The sequence below is a fragment of the Pseudophryne corroboree genome, chromosome 5 (assembly GCF_028390025.1).
Source record: "Pseudophryne corroboree isolate aPseCor3 chromosome 5, aPseCor3.hap2, whole genome shotgun sequence".
In the NCBI taxonomy this organism is placed as follows: domain Eukaryota; kingdom Metazoa; phylum Chordata; class Amphibia; order Anura; family Myobatrachidae; genus Pseudophryne; species Pseudophryne corroboree.
In genome coordinates this window covers 142,446,337-142,465,043 of record NC_086448.1, presented here as the reverse complement: position 1 = coordinate 142,465,043, position 18,707 = coordinate 142,446,337, and the positions used below count along the sequence as shown (strand labels likewise).

The following is an 18,707-nucleotide window of genomic DNA, read 5'->3' as shown; positions in this document are numbered from 1 at the left end:
AGCGCCAGTATTTCCTGTGAACACTGTATGGCCACAGCCTAACAGCACTTTTTAAATAGTAATATACACAATAAAATGCACCACAATCACTTTGTGCCCCCCCCCCCCCCTTAATAGCACCCTGTACTTGTCAGAACTGGACGAGAGGACCAGCGTGTTCTCTGCAGCCTGAGGAGAGAGAGAAAATGGCGCTGAGTAGTGTGCTGGCTGCCTGAGGAAGAAGCTCCGCCCCCGCAATGGCGCGTCCTTACACTCATATAAACACTGTAATATTTATACTGGCGGTGGTAGGGCTGTGCCAGTGGCAACTTATGCCCCCTTTTAGCCAGTTTGAGGTATTTTTCTTGCTGCCCAGGGCGCCCCCCCGCGCTCTGCACCCTGTAGTGCCTGTGTGCAAAGGCATCACAAGGCGGGTGCTGGGGGTGCGGCCCGCACCCGGGTGTGATGCCTGGAGGAGGGTGACACCAAATGTCAGCTCCTCCACACTGACAGGAACCAGGTGCTGCAGTGAGAAAGTCTCCTACAGCACCCGGCTCCTGTCACAGAAGAGGAGCCGACAGCGGACGGAGACTGGCTCTGGAGGAAGCCCAGCATCTCCGGAGATGTTGGGCACGCCCCCAGAGTGACGAGAACGGGATCCCCATGAAGCCACGCCCCCGAGTACAAGGTCACGCCCTTTTTGCAGCGATTGTGACAGGAGATCAGGGGCTGCCTGTGTAGCAATGGCGCGCTGTGCTCCCGCCAGCCGCGCTACACTTCAGCCATCACTTACTTGATAGATCATTCTTCTTATACTCACCTGTCTTCTGACTTCTGGCTCTGTGAGGGGGGTGACGGCGTGCTGTGGGAGTGAGCATCTAGACACGGCTAGCGTTCAGTTCCCTTCAGGAGCTAATGGTGTCCTGTCAGCCAGAAGCAGAGCCATGAAACTCTGAGGAAGTTAATTCTGCTTCTGCCCCTTCAGTCCCACAAAGCAGGAAGTCTGATGCCAGCAGATCTCCCTGAAAATAAAAAACCTAACATAAGTCTTTTCAGGGAAACTCATATGAGCTCCTCAGAGTGCATCCAATCGACCTGGGCACATTTCTAAAACTGAGGGCTGGAGGAGGGGCATAGAGGGAGGAGCCAGTTCACACCCAATGAAAAGTCTTTTGAGTGCCCATGTCTCCTGCGGATCCCATCTATACCCCATGGTCTTGATGTCGTCCCCAGCATCCTGTAGGACGTATGAGAAAAAAGGGGGAATCCGTACCTATTAGGCGGACATGACTGCATCCGACAATTATGCGTCATCATCCGTTGTGAGGGAACATAGGAAGGAATATTAACCAGCGGCATCTGCCGAGATCAAATTAACTAGGTCGTCACCAAACCAGGCTTCACCTTCATCGGGAAGAGACTCCATATCTTCTCAGAGTCAGCCTCAGCATTCCATTGGTGAATCCACAACGCCCTCCTAGCTGAAACCACCATGGAATCAGGCCGCATATTGCAGCGTTCTTGATATGAGCCAACGTAAGGAGTATCCCATCTCTCCCCAGGGTTTCTATAACGGATGACCAGGCAACCAACCATTTTTGAATACTACTACTCCCCCATGCGCATGTAATAGCCAGGTCTAACTGACATAAGCGTGGACACATAACTACAGAGCCGGCCATAGGCAAACTAGGCAATTGCCTAGGGCATTTGATATGTCTAGGGGCATCAGCAGCTTCTGCTGATTAAAATGATATGCGGCATGCCTATATTCTGTGTGTAGCATTTCTTATGCAGATACAGCCACAGTCTCACACAATATATAGGCATGCTGCATATCATTTTAATCAGCAGAATCTGCTTGTGCATCCTAGCCACATAGCAATGCAAATAAGATGCATTTTCATAAAAAAAGGTGCCCGCTGTTAGCATTGAGGCAAGATTTATGAGGACACATCTGTATCCAAGCAGAGGCAGAGGTCACAGTGTTAGTGGCAGTGTGAGTGCTGTGTGTGAGTGGGTTGGTTGTGCAGTAGTGTTCAGAATATGTGTAAGGAGCATGATGTGTGTCATGTAAAAATGCATTAATAATGTGCAACATATGTGTAAGGGGCACTATGTGTGTCATTATGTGTATAGGGGCACTAATAATGTGCAGTAAATATGTTGGGGGCACTATGTGTGTCATTATGTGTATAAGGGCATTAATAATGTGCAGCATATATGTAAGGGACATTATGTGTAAAAGGGCAACAATAAAGGTTGTCATAATGTGTAAGGGGCATTATGTTTATAAGGACATTAATAATGTGTAAGGGGCATTACTGTGTGGAATTATGTGTATAAATGTATTACTAAAGTGTGGCATTATGTGTATAAGGTGCTCTACTATGTGGCGTTGCATATAAAAAGGGCACTACTGTGTCGTCTAATATGAATAAAGAGCAATAGGGTGTGGTGTAATGTGAATAAGGAGCAATTCAGTGTGATGTAATGTGAATAAGGGGCTCTACTGTGAGGAGTAATGTTTATAAGGTAAAGTAATACTACTGTGGGATGTAATATGAATTATGGACACTACCGCATGATCAAATGTGAAAAAAGTTGCAGTACTGTGTGGCGTAATTGGAATTGGGGTTACTATTGTGTGGCCATGCCCCTTGCTAGCCAAAACACACCCCTTTTTGTTCTGTGCGCCAAATGTGCAAACTGTTCCTATTTAAAATATAGGGGGTACAAACACCAAAATAAGGACTGCTATGGGTGATAGGTAATGGTGCTGGGAAAGAGGTGCAAGGTCAGAGGTGGAACCAGCGGTGGTGCTAGGGGGCACCAGCCAAAATCTTGCCTAGGGCATCATATTGGTTAAGGCCGGCTCTGCATAACTAGAACATAACGAAGCTTCCTACATATGATCCGCTGGCTTTGTGACAGGGCCCCGTGCAGAGCAGGGGGTGACACCCACTTTATTCTATCCGCGGCGGGAAAAGAATAAACAATCGGAATCCTCTTGAGGATTTGAAATCATCTTGTCAGGGCTAACCCAGACCATCTCGAACAGAGCGTTTATCACATGAGAATGAAGAATGTTACTTCAGCAGTATTATAAATTTATATATATAAATACATACCGTATATACTCGAGTATGAGTCGACCCGTATATAAGCCGAGGCACCTAATTTTACCCCAAAAACCTGGGAAAACTTATTCACTCGAGTATAAGCCTAGGGTGGGAAATGCAGCTCTAGCCGTACACAGCCTTCAGTGCCAGATATGCCCTCATACTGCCAGATATGCCCCCACAGTGCCAGATATGCCCCCACAGTGCCACCCCCACAGTGCCAGATATGCCCCCACAGTGCCAGATATGCCCCCACAGTGCCAGATATGCCCCCGCAGTGCCAGATATGCCCCACAGTGCCAGATGTGCCAGATATGCCCCACAGTGCCAGATGTGCCTGATATGCCCCACAGTGCCAGATGTGCCCCACAGTGCCAGATGTGCCTGATATGCCCCACAGTGCCAGATATGCCCCACAGTGCCAGATATGCCCCACAGTACCAGATGTGCCTGATATGCCCCACAGTGCCTGATATGCCCCACAGTGCCAGATGTGCCTGATATGCCCCACAGTGCCTGATATGCCCCACAGTGCCGGATGTGCCTGATATGCCCCACAGTGCCTGATATGCCCCATAGTGCCTGATATGCCCCACAGTGCCAGATGTGCCAGATATGCCCCACAGTGCCTGATATGCCCCACAGTGCCTGATATGCCCCACAGTGTTAAATACTTACCTTCCGTCGCTCCCGCGAATGAGGGACACGGAGAGCGCAGCGCGCGGCTCTCCTGTGTCCCTTCTGCATCTCGGGCGGCAGCGGCGTGTGTTAAAGGAAGTGCCGGTTCGTGCACTTCCTTTAACACTCAGACGCCGCTGCTGCTGGAGATGCAGGAGGGACACAGGAGAGGCGCGCGCTGCGCTCTCCATGTCCCTCATCGCTGACTCGATTATAAGCCGAGGTGGCTTTTTCAGCACAAAAAAACGTGCTGAAAAAGTCGGCTTATAATCGAGTATATACGGTACATATATATATATATATATATATATATTGCTGGATATATATATACACATACATATATGCAATGGAAGGCGGCACTCAGAGGCTGTTATAGGGTGAAAAACATGTGCTTTAATCAACGTTTCGGGAGACGTACTCCCTTCCTCAAGACACAGCAAACAAAAGTGCAAGTGCAAAACAACGTTTAAAAAGACTTACCAACCCCTGGCTCGCCCATTCCCGCTGCAGCCAGCGGCGTCCCGCTCCACGGCGCCCGCACTTCCGGGTACAGATGACTCCATCCCCCGGTCAAGGAAAGGATGGCCCAGCATCGATCGGCCATCAGGGCAGCCTTGATGACTGGCAAGAGTGACCAACCTGTGGCACGTCATTTCGCATAGATGCGCCACAGCTTGGCATCGGTATGTTATAAAATTGTGGATCAGGTCCTTGATTCATTACGGGGAGGCAAACGTGCCAATAAATTGCTACGCTTGGAGGCATGGTGGATTCATAAGCTAGACACCATTCACCATTCACCCACAGGGTTTAAATGAATACCTTAGCCTTAACTGTTTCCTATAATGCCCTCTTGTATGTTAGCAGGCTTGTGCCTGCATTCCATCCACAATCAGAGGCTCCGAGGCAGACATAAGATCTGCCATGTTTACGTAGGAGCATGTCAGTTGCATCGTTTATGTGAAAAGTACAGAAAAACAGTGGCTCATAGCAGGGACGTGCAGTCAGGGGAGGCAGGGGAGGCAGTGCCACCGCTGTCATTAATGATTAAGATAATACAAAGAAGATGCATATGACACATATTCTGTGTCATATGTATCTTCTTAATATTATTCTGATCATTGCTCCCCTCCTTATGTGTTTGGGAGGCACCGATCGTGGTGCCTCCCGTTGTCTCTGGGGAAAGTATGGGGAGCGGGGGGCGGACACGGGCGGGGACTAGCCATGGGCTGTAAAAGCCCATTGAAAATATATGGGAAAGCGGCACCATTAGTGGTGCCGCTTTCATACAGGGACGTGCTTTCAACCTATGAAAGCACGTCCCTGTCAGTGAGGCCACAGTGATTGGCCAGCGGATCCGTCACTGGATCCGCTGTCAATCACTGTGTGGGCGACGCTGGCGGAGGAGGTGCGGCCGGCTGGATGCGGCGATGGTGCGGGCGGCGGGATGCAGCGGTGGTGCGGGCGGCGGTGGAGCAGGCGGCGGGTTGCGGCGGCGGTAAATTACCTTTTTCTGCAGAGTTTGGCAGCGGAGCGGTTCCAGTTTCAAAAATGGCGCCTCAGCGTCATTTTTGAAATTCAAGATGGCCGCCGCAAGCCAATCGCGTCATCGCCCCGCCCCCTCCAGCTGACTTATATAAGTCAGCGCGAGGCGGAGGAGAGTCAGTCCGACGGTGGAGGAGGAGCTGTGAAGAGCTCCTGAAGAAAGAAGGCGGCCGGAAGTCCTGGCTGGGCGGCGGCTATGCAAAAGAGCTTAGCAGCCGCCGCCCACCAGGTGAAGACGCTGGAAGCCCTGGGGGGGTGGCGCCCCCCAGGTGAAGACGCCGGAAGCCCTGGGAAGGCGGCAGCCACGCAAAAGTGCTTAAAGGCCGCCGCCCCCAGGTGAAGACCCAGTTTAATAAAGCTTCTTTTCAAGACGTGTGACGTTTTATTTTAATATTTTCTTTACAGGTGGACTATAGGTGCCAGCGGGCCCTTTATGTCCGGGCATGCTGGCACTTGTGGTTCTCCAAGTGCCAGCATGCTGGGGCAGGCTTGCTGGGACCTGTAGGCTACCTGTAAAGAACAATATTACTATTCTTTGCAGGTGGACTACAGGTGCCAGCAGGCCCTTTATGTCCGGGCATGCTGGCACTTGTGGTTCTCCAAGTGCCAGCATGCTGGGGCAGGCTTGCTGGGACCTGTAGGCCACCTGTAAAGAACAATATTAACACACAATGAACCTCGCACCCACCGCCACCAGGGGTGCGGGGCATAGCACTGGGCTATCAGCCCAGTGCTGGTTATTGCTCGGGAGGGGGGACCCCATTTTTATTTTTTGGGGTTCCCACTTTCCGAGGAATTCCAACCCTGGGCTGACTGGCTGGGGGGGGGCAGATTAATGTTATGGCAGGGGGACCCCATACTGAGTGTCTCCCCTGCTATGGCATTACTCCCCCTGGCTGGTTCTGCCTAGTGCTGGTTTTCCTGATGTGTTGGGGGACCACACTTTTTTTTTCGGGGTGGGGGGGGGGGGCTTGTTAGCTGCCAGTGCCTCCCCAACCAGTGACCTCACCGCACGTCACTGGCTCATAGATCTGGAGCAGATGGTAGTTGGATCATGTGTACGCCAATTAGCCCAGTAAGAAGCAGCTATAAAGTAGGAGCTGACAGACCCAAGTGATATATCCTTGAGCAAAGGGTTGCTACCACTATGAACAGAGATGTTGTATTTTTTGCACATTGTAGTATTAATAATTGAATTTTTTATGAACTATTTCGGATTTTAGGCATGTCTATTTAGTTTGTTATCACACTCTGACAATATGCAGGGTGTGTCTTATTGGTGCATGGGGGGTTTTCATATGTACCCAGTTTTCATGTTCACATTGTGTATTTCCACTAGATGTGGTCAGAATTTTAATGTAATGTTTTATTGTCCATAGGTTGCCAGTTTGTTTATGCATAACCCCATGGCAACGTGTTGTCACTTCCTGCGCCTCCCCCCTGCAGCAGCGGCATTCCCACGTCTGCGGAAAGGACATCACGACCGGGGGGCGGAGTCATCTGTACCCGGAAGTGCGGGCGCCGTGGAGCGGGATGCCGCTGGCTGCAGCGGGAAAGGGCGAGCCAGGGGTTGGTAAGTCTTTTTAAACGTTGTTTTGCACTTGCTGGCACCCCCTGCACTGCGACACTACCACACTGAGGACACCGCTGGCACCCTTGAATTGCTGACACTGTCTGCATCACTGCACTGAGGATACCACTGGCACTCCTGCACTACCGACCCTGCCGGCATTACAGCATTGAGGAGACTGCAGACACCCCTTCACTGCCGACACTACCACTCTAAGGACACCATTGCACTGCTGACACTACCACACTGAAGACAACCCGGCACCGAGGACCCTCTGTCACAGTAAGTGCATTATTGGTGTATCTAACCTTCACTGTATCCGGCCTGCACTGTAACCCATGATGTATCTGAGCCACACTGTATCTGACCCACATTGTATTTGACCTGCACTGTATCCGACCCATATTGTATCCAACCCACACTGTATCCAACCCACATTGTATCCGACCGGTGCTGTATCCAACCCACATTGTATCCAACCCACACTGTATCCAACCTGCGCTGTATCCAACCCACACTGTATCCGACCTGGCTGTATCCAAGCACACTGTATTTGAGCCGCATTGTAACCTGCACTTTATCTAGCCCATGCTGTATCTGACCCACAATATATTCAACTCATAGTGTATGCGACCCATACTGTATCTGACCTGCACTGTATCTCACACTGTATCTGACACGCACTGTATCTGACCTTGCACTGTAGCCAACCCTCACTGTTTGCGACACACTGTATCCAACCTGCACAGTAACCTACACTGTATCCAACCCACACTGTGAACTGCACTATATCCAACCCAAACTGTATCTCGCACTGTATCCAACCTTGCGCTGTATCCAAAGCACACTATATCCAACCCGCAATCCGACCTGCACTGTATCTGACCCGCATTGTGTGCAATCTGCACTATATACAACCCGCAATGAATTCCATGTACACTGTATCCGACCTGCCTTGTATCCACCTGCACTGTATCCTTCCAACCCACACTATAACCTGCATTGTATCCGACCCGCTATGTATCCAACCTGCACTGTAACCTGCACTGTGTCTGACCAGCACTGTAACCTGGTCATTATTTAATTGTGTGTCCCAAAGTACAGAATGCTGTTTTTTTTGTCATTGGGGAGAATGTTGGGCGCTGCTCGATAATATGGCTGATTGATCGGGGCTTTACATGGGCACAGAGTGCCAGTCATCAAGGGCCCACAGGAGGGAGGTACAGACTGGGCACTGAGAATAGGCATGTGCAGTGGGCATGTGCACTTGTGTAGGGGGCATCAATGTCTGCTGTTGCTATTTTACACATGTGTTTTTTTTTTTTTCTTTGCTGTTTGGTAACTACTTTAGAGCAATGATATTGCACACACGATTCTCAGGAAATTTCTGTGTTGGATTGTTTTCTATTGATAGTACTTGTGAGTTGGTTTGATTGGTTATTGGGGGTAATTCCAAGTTGATCGCAGCAGGAATTTAGAGCTAGATTTGGCTGGGTTATAGCCAGGGCCGGTGCTAGGGTGTTTGGCGCCTCCCTGCAAACTGTAAATTTGCGCCCTCTCTCCCATACTTAAGAGAGGGACAGCGTGCCACCGAAGGCGCATGCAGCATAAAAGGATTGTGGTTTCACAAGGAAGGGGTGTTCACACACAATTTACCCCTAATTTGCGTTACGCCACACAGTAACACGATCTAGTTCACATTACATCGCATACAGTGCTCTTGATTCATATCATACTACTTTACAACATACAGTAGAGCCTCTTCTTCAGGGCTTAAAGTGGTCCTGAAGAGGTTGTGGAACTAATTTCCCTCGCCACATACGCCCTTCCTATTAGTTGTGTCAGAGCCGATAGTAGGGTGTTCAGCGCCCTCTGCAAACTACAGTGCCTTAACCCCCATACTGTCTAAAGGAACAGTTGCACGCTGAAGGCACACGCTGCAAAAAACAGGTGTGGTATCACAAGGAAGGGGCATGGCCACACCATATCAGTGCCGCTTATACACATACCCACGGTGGCAGTGCCATTTATACACATAATAATGCCCAGGGTAGCAGTGCTGCTTATACACATAATAAAGTCCATGATGGCAGTGCTGCTTATACACATGCCCACAGCATCAGTGCCTCTTGTACACATGCCCACGGTATCAGTGCCGCTTGTACACATGCCCACGGTATCAGTGCCGCTTGTACACATGTCCACGGTATCAGTGCCGTTTGTACACATGCTCACGGTATCAGTGCCACTTGTACACATGCTCACGGTATCAGTGCCACTTGTACACATGCCCGCGGTATCAGTGCCGCTTGTACACATGTCCACGGTATCAGTGCTGCTTATTCAAATTACCACGTATCAGTGTTGCTTATACACATACCCATGGTCACAGTGGCGCTTATACACATAATAAATGCAAACCTCCACTTGCCTCGTGTGTCACTGGTGTTTCCTATCAGCGTCCGCGCGGGTCCTGTCTCCTAGGTGTGTCGCTGGCTCCTCTTCACATGGTCTCATTCACGCTGCAGCCTAGCGCCATCAGAGGTGGATTAGGGAAGGCGGGCTGAGAGAGTCTGTCAAAGTTTAGTGCCACCTACCCCCTGATCTATTAGTATGGCAGCCACAGCTCACATTTAGGAGGCAGTGACTGGTAATCACTGTAGAAAACAAGGTTTTTAAAGAGTTAAGCTTACTGTTTTGAGTGTCAGGCTGCCCTGAACACAGACAGCTCCTATTCATCAGCATATAGAGGGGGAGTGTCCAGAAACCCGAGTGCACTGCAGGGAGAAAGGTTCCTTGCTATGATCACCAGAAGGGACAGAAAACATCAGAGAGGGGATGCTTCCGACAGCCCGTGCGGACGGATGACGGAGTTTCAGGCTCTAAGTGAAACTCCTCCTGTGTGTGCTACTGTGTGGGAGGGTGGGAGAGAGGAGTGGGGAGATCAGGTGAACAGGAGCTTCATGCTGCCGTCCAGACGCTGCTGCCTGTCTGACAGGAGCAGTGGCGTCCGGCAGCAGCAGGGTCACAGAGAGAGCAGGGAAAGCGCCTCATATGCCCGGCGCCTACCTGCTTTGCAGACTCTGCTGAGCGGGTAGCGCCGGGCCTGGTTATAGCATTTGTGTAGGGTAAATACTGGCTGCTTTATTGTTACACTGCAAATTAGATTGCAGATTGAACACACCATGGTGGTCATTCCGAGTTGTTCGCTCGTTAAATTTTTTCGCATCGCAGCGATTTTCCGCTTAGTGCGCATGCGCAATGTTCGCACTGCGACTGCGCCAAGTAAATTTGCTATGCAGTTAGGTATTTTACTCACGGCTTTTTCTTCGTTCTGGTGATCGTAGTGTGATTGACAGGAAGTGGGTGTTTCTGGGCGGAAACAGGCCGTTTTATGGGTGTGTGTGAAAAAACGCTACAGTTTCTGGGAAAAACGCGGGAGTGGCTGGAGAAACGGAGGAGTGTCTGGGCGAACGCTGGGTGTGTTTGTGACGCCAAACCAGGAACGACAAGCACTGAACTGATCGCAGATGGCGAGTAAGTCTGGAGCTACTCAGAAACTGCTAAGAGGTGTGTAATCGCAATTTTGAGAATCTGTCGTTCGCAATTTTACTATGCTAAGATTCACTCCGAGTAGGCGGCGGCTTAGCGTGAGCAAAGCTGCTAAAAGCAGCTTGCGAGCGAACAACTCGGAATGAGGGCCCATACCCAAATCTAACTCTCTCTGCACATGTTAAATCTGCCTCCCCTGCAGTGCACATGGGGTGTAGTATGGGTGACCGGCGGTCTCCTGACCGCCGGTCACCTTACCGACTCCGAAATCCCGGCAGCATACCGACGTCGGGATCCCGGCGGGGAGGGGCGAGTGCAGCAAGCCCCTTGTGGGCTCGCTGCGCTCGCCATGCTACGGGCTCGGTGGCGACCTGCGGTCGCCACGGGTTCTATTCCCACTCTATGGGTGTCGTGGACACCCACGAGTGGAAATAGTCCCTGTTGGTCGGCATGCCGACCATCGGGATAGTGAGCAGTCGGGCTCACGGAGGAGGTTATGTGACTGTCGGTCAGCCGACCAGCGGTCACATGACTACCACCCGTGCACATGGGCCCTCATTCCGAGTTGTTCGCTCGCAAGCTGCTTTTAGCAGCATTGCACACGCAAAGCCGCCGCCTACTGGGAGTGAATCTTAGCTTCTTAAAATTGCGAACGATAGATTCTCAAAATTGCGATTACACACCTCTTAGCAGTTTCTGAGTAGCTCCACACTTACTCGGCATCTGCGATCAGTTCAGTGCTCGTCGTTCCTGGTTTGACGTCACAAACACACCCAGCGTTCGCCCAGACACTCCTCCGTTTCTTCAGCCACTCCCGCATTTTTCCTAGAAACGGTAGCGTTTTTTCGCACACACCCATAAAACGGCCTGTTTCCGCCCAGAACCTCCCACTTCCTGTCAATCACATTACGATCGCCAGAACGAAGAAAAAACCGTGAGTAAAATACCTAACTGCATAGCAAATTTACTTGGCGCAGTCGCAGTGTGAACATTGCGCATGCGCATTAGCAACTAATCGCTCCATTACGAGAAAAAAATAACGAGCGAACAACTCAGAATGAGGGCCCTGGTTTTGGCCCAACTGCTAAAAAATAACCTGCTGCGATCAATTTGGAATTACCCCCTTAGTTAGCAATTGGGCAACACCATGGCCCTCATTCTGAGTTGATCGCAGCAGCAAGAAAGTTAGCAATTGGGCAAAACCATGTGCACTGCAGGAGGGGTAGATATAACATGTGTAGAGAGAGTTAGATTTGGGTGGGGTGTGTTCAATCTGCAATCTAATTTGCAGTGTAAAAATAAAGCAGCCATTTACCCTGCACAGAAACAAAATAACCCACCCAAATCTAACTCTCTCTGCACATGATATATCTGCTTCCCCTGCAGTGCACATGGTTTTGCCCAATTGCTAACTTTCTTGCTGCTGCGATCAACTCAGAATGAGGGCCCATGTGCACTGTAGGCGAGGCAGATTTAACATGTGCAGAAAGAGTTAGATTTGGGTGGGTTATTTTATTTCTGTGCAGGGTAAATACTGGCTGCTTTATTTTTACACTGCAAATTAGATTGCAGAGTGAACACACCACACCCAAATCTAACTCTCTCTGCACATGTTATATCTGCCTCCCCTGCTGTGCACATGGTTTTGCCCAATAGCTAACTAAATTTCTGCTGCGATCAACTTGTAATTACCCCCATTGCTAATACAGTACTATTTTGTAAAACATTTTTAAACAGAAATAACTGCCGTGTGTTTGTGCCGCTGCTTTGTTGCTTAGTTTAGCCAGTCAGGCTTTGGCCTATGTTGGTGAACAATATTGCGAGGCGTGAGGTGGTTAAAATTGACTGAAAATTAGTGTAAATGAATGTTATTGAGGTTAATAATACTGTAGCAACACAAATACCCCCAAATTCTGTTATGTTAGCTGTTTTGATGATTTTTCGAAAAAATCCATATCCAAAACCCGAAAGGGTGGTTTTGACTAAACCAATCAAGGTACAAAACACGAACGGAGATCCAGATCCAAAACCAAAACACATAAACCAGAAAAGTGTCCGCCGCACATCTCTAGTACAGATCCAAAGCAAAAACATGGAGGCAGCGCACATCTCTACTAGAAACATATAAAAGCTAACTGTCATTTGGGTTGCTGAGCATTTGCTCTGTTAGCAATTAACCCTCCAGCAGATGTTACGTTCTTGTCATGTAAATACCTTTTCTATGGTCTCTAATTACATATCATTTAGGCCTCAGTAACGTAACACAAATAAAAAATGAACTACAATTTTACAAATACACACAAAGGAAAATAGGGGGCATGACCACAGGCAGGTCATTCAGTACGTATGCACGCACGCACAGGGGGGAGTGGTGATGGCATAGTAAAGGCCTGGTCATGCCTACCCTGCACTCCTGACTGTACCTTCTCCCCCTGTCTCAGTACCCTTGCTGATACTGGCATAACAGATTGGCAGACCATCAGTTTTCAAACCCCAGCGCCAATTGTTATAATACTGTTACATTAAATGCTGACATCCTGAACTGTTCAAAATCCTACTTGCAAAATAATCCCTCCTTTTGAGATGGTGCAATTTTACCAGGCACACGTACAACACACGGAAAAGGGGTTCCTAGGGAGAGATAAGCGCAAATAAGGTAAGGGTGAGAGCAGGATGGTGATTAAAATAAAAAATTAAGGGGATGAAATTATCCTTAGAATTTATTTGTACATGTGTGCAAGACAGCTGCACCTTTATTAACTTACTTTGCTTTTGTTCTGTTTTTATGTATGATGTAATTTGTTTTATTTGTTTATGTATCTGGCCAGTGGCCACTGTGTAGCTTTGTGGCGCCTTACAAATTAATGATGATGATAATAATGATAATAATAATAATAATAATAATGACACAGATATAATAAGATTAGAGCTAGAATAACGGTATCAGCCTTTACCTTCTCACTTTCAGTATCAAGAGCGGAGGTGGCTTCATCCAGGAGTAGCACTTTTGGTTTGCGTACGAGAGCTCGGGCAATGGCGATCCTCTGCTTTTGTCCTCCTGACAGCTGGGCTCCATGACTGCCAACACGTGTATTATATCCCTGCATTGTGAGACAATTAAAAAATGTTTAATTGTGACGTAACAAGGAAAAAATATGGTTTGTACTGAACTAGTAAATGCTCGATAAATTACTTCTGGCAAACTCTGGATGAAGGTGTGAATGTTGGCTAATTTGGCAGCTGCTATGACCTCCTCCTGTGTAACAAGTCTACTGTTGTCACCGTACTGGATGTTTTCACCGATGCTGCAATCAAAAAGGATTGGTTCCTGGGACACAATGCCGAGCTGTGACCTAAGCCACTTCAGGTGGAGACTCTTGGTATCAATTCCGTCTGCAAGCTGAAATATAGCAAGATAGAATTCCTCATTGTTTACTATACATTTTAAATATATAGTAGTGCTAACAAGCAGAGGCATAAACGTGCCTGGAAAATGGAAAAATATTCTGTTCCATTGAAAATAGGTTTAAAAGTTGCAATAGCAAAGCTTTGTGTCAGTCACTCTTGTGACAATAGTAAGGGGGAGTTATCAAAACTTTGCAAAAAGACAAGTGCAGAATGCATTGTGACCCATGACAAACAATCAGATTCTAATTATTTATTTACTGCATTTTATTAAATGATAGATAAATTATAATTGGTGGCTTTCCGCTCTTGACCACTTTACAATTTTTTTTTATTCTAACCCTCAATGTCTTGTCCGTACCTCTCAACCATCCTGATTTCAGCAGCACAGTCCCTCTATTCGGACACTGTCCCATACTCCCGCCCGGGGGGCCGCAGTGTCAGCAGCTGCCGGAGTGTTAGGCTCGCCCCAAGCATGACAAACAAAAGGGGCATGATATGTGGCCAGCCCTCAAAATGTCATACACCAGGGGTATGACCTTATGGAAAGGTCATACACAGGCCCGGCATTACCCGCTCAGCAAAGGGATGCATGCGTCAGGCAGGCTGGTCCCCCTGCTGCTGCCAGCAGCTGAAAGCCTTCTCTCCCCCTCACCTCCTGTGACAGATCGGATGGAGGTGGAGGAGCTACATGGATGGAGGGGGTGGGGCTAAAGGAGCAGAAGGGGTGGGGCTACACGGAACCATCAGACTGCAGTGCCACAGAGGAGGACATGCTGCTCCAGATCCTGACAGCCAGGGAGAGTGTGAAAGTGTGTGTGTGTGTGTGTGTGTGTGTGTTTAGGGGAGGGGTGTGTGTGAATAAACTGCACTTCTGTGGGCGTTACATGTAAACTGCGCTACTACTGGGGCATTATGTGCAAGCTGTGCTACTACTGGGGCGTTACTACTGGGGGGTTACATGTAAGCTGCGCTACTACTTGGGCATTACTACTGGGACGTTACGTGTAAGCTGCGCTACTACTGGGTTTATAATGTGCAAGCGGCGCTACTCAGGGGTCGTTATGTGTAAGCGGTGCTACTACTGGGGCATTACAAGTAAGCTGCACTACTACTGGGTCATTACTACTGGGGTGTTACGTGCAAGCTGTGCTACTACTGGGGAGTTATTACTACTGGGGCATTACATGTAAGCTGCATTACTACTGGGGCGTTACTACTAGGGCGTTACTTGCAAGCTGCGCTACTACTGAGGCATTACTACTGGGGTGTTACTACTGGGGTGTAACATGCAAGCTGCGCTACTACTGGGGCGTTACTACTGGGGTATTACATGTAAGCTGCATTACTACTGGGGCATCACGTGTAAGCTGCGCTACTACTGGGGCGTTACTACTGGGGCCTTACATGTAAGCTGTGCTACTACTGGGGCGTTACGTGTAAGCTGTATTACTACTGGGGCATTACAACTGGGGAGTTACGTGTAAGCTGTGCTACTACTGGGGCGTTACTACTGGGGCCTTACATGTAAGCTGTGCTATTACTGGGCGTTACGTGTAAGCTGTACTACTACTGGGGCATTACAACTGGGGAGTTACGTGTAAGCTGCGCTACTACTGGGGAATTACATGTAAGCTGTGCTACTACTGGGGCGTTACGTGTAAGCTGTGCTACTACTGGGGCGTTACGTGTAAGCAGGTGTGTATCTAGGGGTCCGAGCTCCCCTGGCAAAGTAAGCGGCTGGCGCCCCCCCTCTACACACATTTGGAATAAGATGTGAGTATTGGAAATGGGGCATGGTCTTGTGGAGGAAGGGCGTGGACACAATAGTACTTCCAATTAAAATTATGCCACACAGTAGTGTCCCTTATTCACATTACATCGCACAGTAGTGTCTCGTATTCACGTTACACCATCCCTCCCCCCTAACCCACCTTTCCCACAGTCTGACCTTAACCTGCCCCCCCCCCCCCCAAAAGCCTCTTCCGTGGTACCTAACCCTAACCTACCCTTCCTAATCTCCCTCCCTGCAGCCTAACCCTAACCCTCCCACGTGGCCAAACGCCGGCAACTTGACTGCATCCTGAATTAAATGCTAATGAGCTGCAGTGAGATGAGCCTGAAATGGACCCAGCCACTAACCAAACCCCATTAGTTGGGTTGTAGAAGTGCTTCCTGTTAGAAAAAACATCAGGGTGCCATCACTTCCAAGATAAAATGATCAACTATACAATTAACTGATATACATTTCCTTGAACCTGGCCTTGATATAGGATAAGATATGTATTTTCTTTTACACTCAACAAGTTAAAGTTTTCGCTTACTTACTACTTACTTACATCTAACATGCATGAAAATCGTGTAGTTTTCTAGGTACTACAGTCCCTTCTCCCAAACAATGACACTTTTTTATTATCTTTAACAACAAATAGATCTATAGCACTGTGCTATATAACAATTGCTGTGTACCTGGTGCTGTAGTCTGTTACTGCCGACGCAGCGCCGGTGTCCGTCAGCACCACATACCGCATTGCACTAGTGATATGACTAGTGTCCGGCAACACCGCACTTGTAATCAGACTCACAATAAACTACAGTTCCCAGCAGCCGTTCCTGACAGGAGCTCCCAGCAACAAGGGCGGCTGGGAGCTGTAGTATATTTTGAGTCTGATTACAAGTATGGTGCTGCCAGACACCGGTGCCACTCCAGCAGTAACAGACTCTCACCAGGTACAGTCTGACAGTACTGCTTTTACCCTTTGGCCGCGGGTGGCACAGCCAGGCAGCGCCCCTAGCGAGTACCATCCTGACCAATGGGTTGATACACCCCTGCGTGTAAGCTGCGCTACTACTGGGGCGTTACGTGTAACCTATGCAACTACTGGGGTGTTACGTGTAAGCTATGCCACTGCTGGGGCATTAAGTGTAAGCAGCGCTACTACTGGGGTCATTATGTGTAAGCGGTGCTACTACTGGGCTCTTTATGTTTAAGCAGTGTTACTACTGGGGTTGTTATGTGTAAGCGGCGCTACTACTGGGGTCTTTATGTGTAAGAAGTGCTACTACTGGGGTATTTATGTGTACGCGGCGCTACTACTGGGGCGTTATGTGTAAGCTGTGCTACAACTGCAGTGTTATGTGTAAGCAGCGCCACTACTGGGGGTGGTTTAAATGGGGGTACAATTGTATGGACATGCCCCTTCCTTGTGAGACCACATCTCTTTTTCGACATGCGCTGTCCCTTTGTAAAGTATGGAGGGCGCAAATTTATAGTTTGCAGGGGGGCACCGAACACCCTAGCACCAGCCCTAGTCATACCTATGGGTATGACCTTATGGAAAGGTCATACACCAGGGGTATGACCTTATGGAAAGGTCATACCTATGTATCCTTACAGTTTGAATAATGATGCAGAAATCCCGACACTGCTCATAATGCTGACGCTGGGAATGGAAATATGCAGAGACTGCTGATAAGTAAGACGCGGTGGAGGGGAGTTTAGGTTTAGGCTGTAGTTGGGTTAGGGTTGTGCTGCGGAGAGGGGTGGTTAGGCTGCGCTGAGGGAGGGTTAGGCTGCGGGGAGGGAGGGTTAGGCTGCAGGGAGAGGGGGTTAGGGTTAGGTACCACCGGGGAGGTTTAGGGTTAGGCCACGGGGGTGGGGGGATTTAGGGTTAGTTACCACCAGGTAGGGCTAGTGTTAGGCTGGTGGGGGGAGGGGGGGGGGGAGGAGGGTTAGGTAGGTTAAGGATTAGGGCTAGCATATTTACCTAGTAGTTGGGATCCTGAGTGTCAGGATGCAGCTGTCAGTATCCTGACTGCAGGCAACCCAAATGCCGAGATCCCGATACCATCCCCTTATGAACACAAGGCCAAATACCCTTTCTCAAGTACCTGGCCCAGTGTATTATAATGTTGTGAGATATGTCTTGTCTGTTTGTTAAACCATAAACCTGCATTATTATTTTTTTTTAAATGTATATCTTTTATGGAAACTATAAACTATTTTCTTAGGAGACTGTAGTGAAATCTGAATATATGAGTGATCTAACAACATACAACAGTTGGCAGCCGCATCTTTGGATTCAATTTCCAGCATAAAATATACAGTAGGTCTCTTGTGATGTACAACTATATAAAAAATAGCAATTAATAATGTTTGGTCCAATAAAGAATAATTTTCTACATAAAAAATATATATATATTTTACCACTTGTCCATCCACAGGGTCATAAAACCTCTCCAGGAGCTGAACCACTGTACTTTTTCCACAGCCGCTGCTGCCCACCAGGGCGAGGGTCTGGCCTTTAGATACTTTGATGTTCAGACCCTGTAGAACTTGAGCCTTTGGTCTTGTTGGATATACAAATTTGATGTTTTTAAATTCAATATTTCCTTTCATTTCATTCTTTAAAGATATGAACAGAGATACAGATGAGATTATATGAAGATAAGATACTGTATTATACTGTATTATACTGTATTTTGGAAAGTTTTATTCATTTTATTGTGAAAAATTGATAGATAGAATTGGCATCTGATTTGTTTGGAACTAGTTGGTATTGAAGTTCATTTGCAGATGAAAATGGTGCAAGTTAGTTGACTCAATTTATCGCAGGTAGATCCAAAATGTCTGCCTGTTGCTGTTCTCAAATTAAAAAACTACAAACTGGTATGTCTAATGCCTCAACTCAGTGATTGTCTAGCTCCATCTCCTCAAAAACTATGGTTATATGTTACATACAGAGCCGGATTAAGGCCCTTGGAGGCCTGGGGTACTAAAGAGCAGGGGGCCCCCATGGACTAAAAACGAAAAAAATAATACAATTTATATATATATATATATATATATTAGTTTT

The 18,707-nt window shown here is 48.2% G+C and overlaps 1 protein-coding gene across 1 annotated transcript in view; it reads right to left on the bottom strand.

The window, feature by feature from the left end:
* The window catches only part of LOC134929573 (ATP-dependent translocase ABCB1-like), a 723,752-nt gene that overhangs the window by 16,585 nt on the left and 688,460 nt on the right, over positions 1–18,707 (bottom strand). Inside the window, exons 20-22 of the mRNA XM_063925164.1 lie at positions 18,059–18,256; positions 13,640–13,846; positions 13,401–13,547 (exon numbers count right to left, since the gene is read on the bottom strand). Of these exons, the coding sequence (XP_063781234.1) occupies positions 13,401–13,547; positions 13,640–13,846; positions 18,059–18,256 (552 nt within the window). The remainder of the gene's footprint in view (positions 1–13,400; positions 13,548–13,639; positions 13,847–18,058; positions 18,257–18,707) is intronic.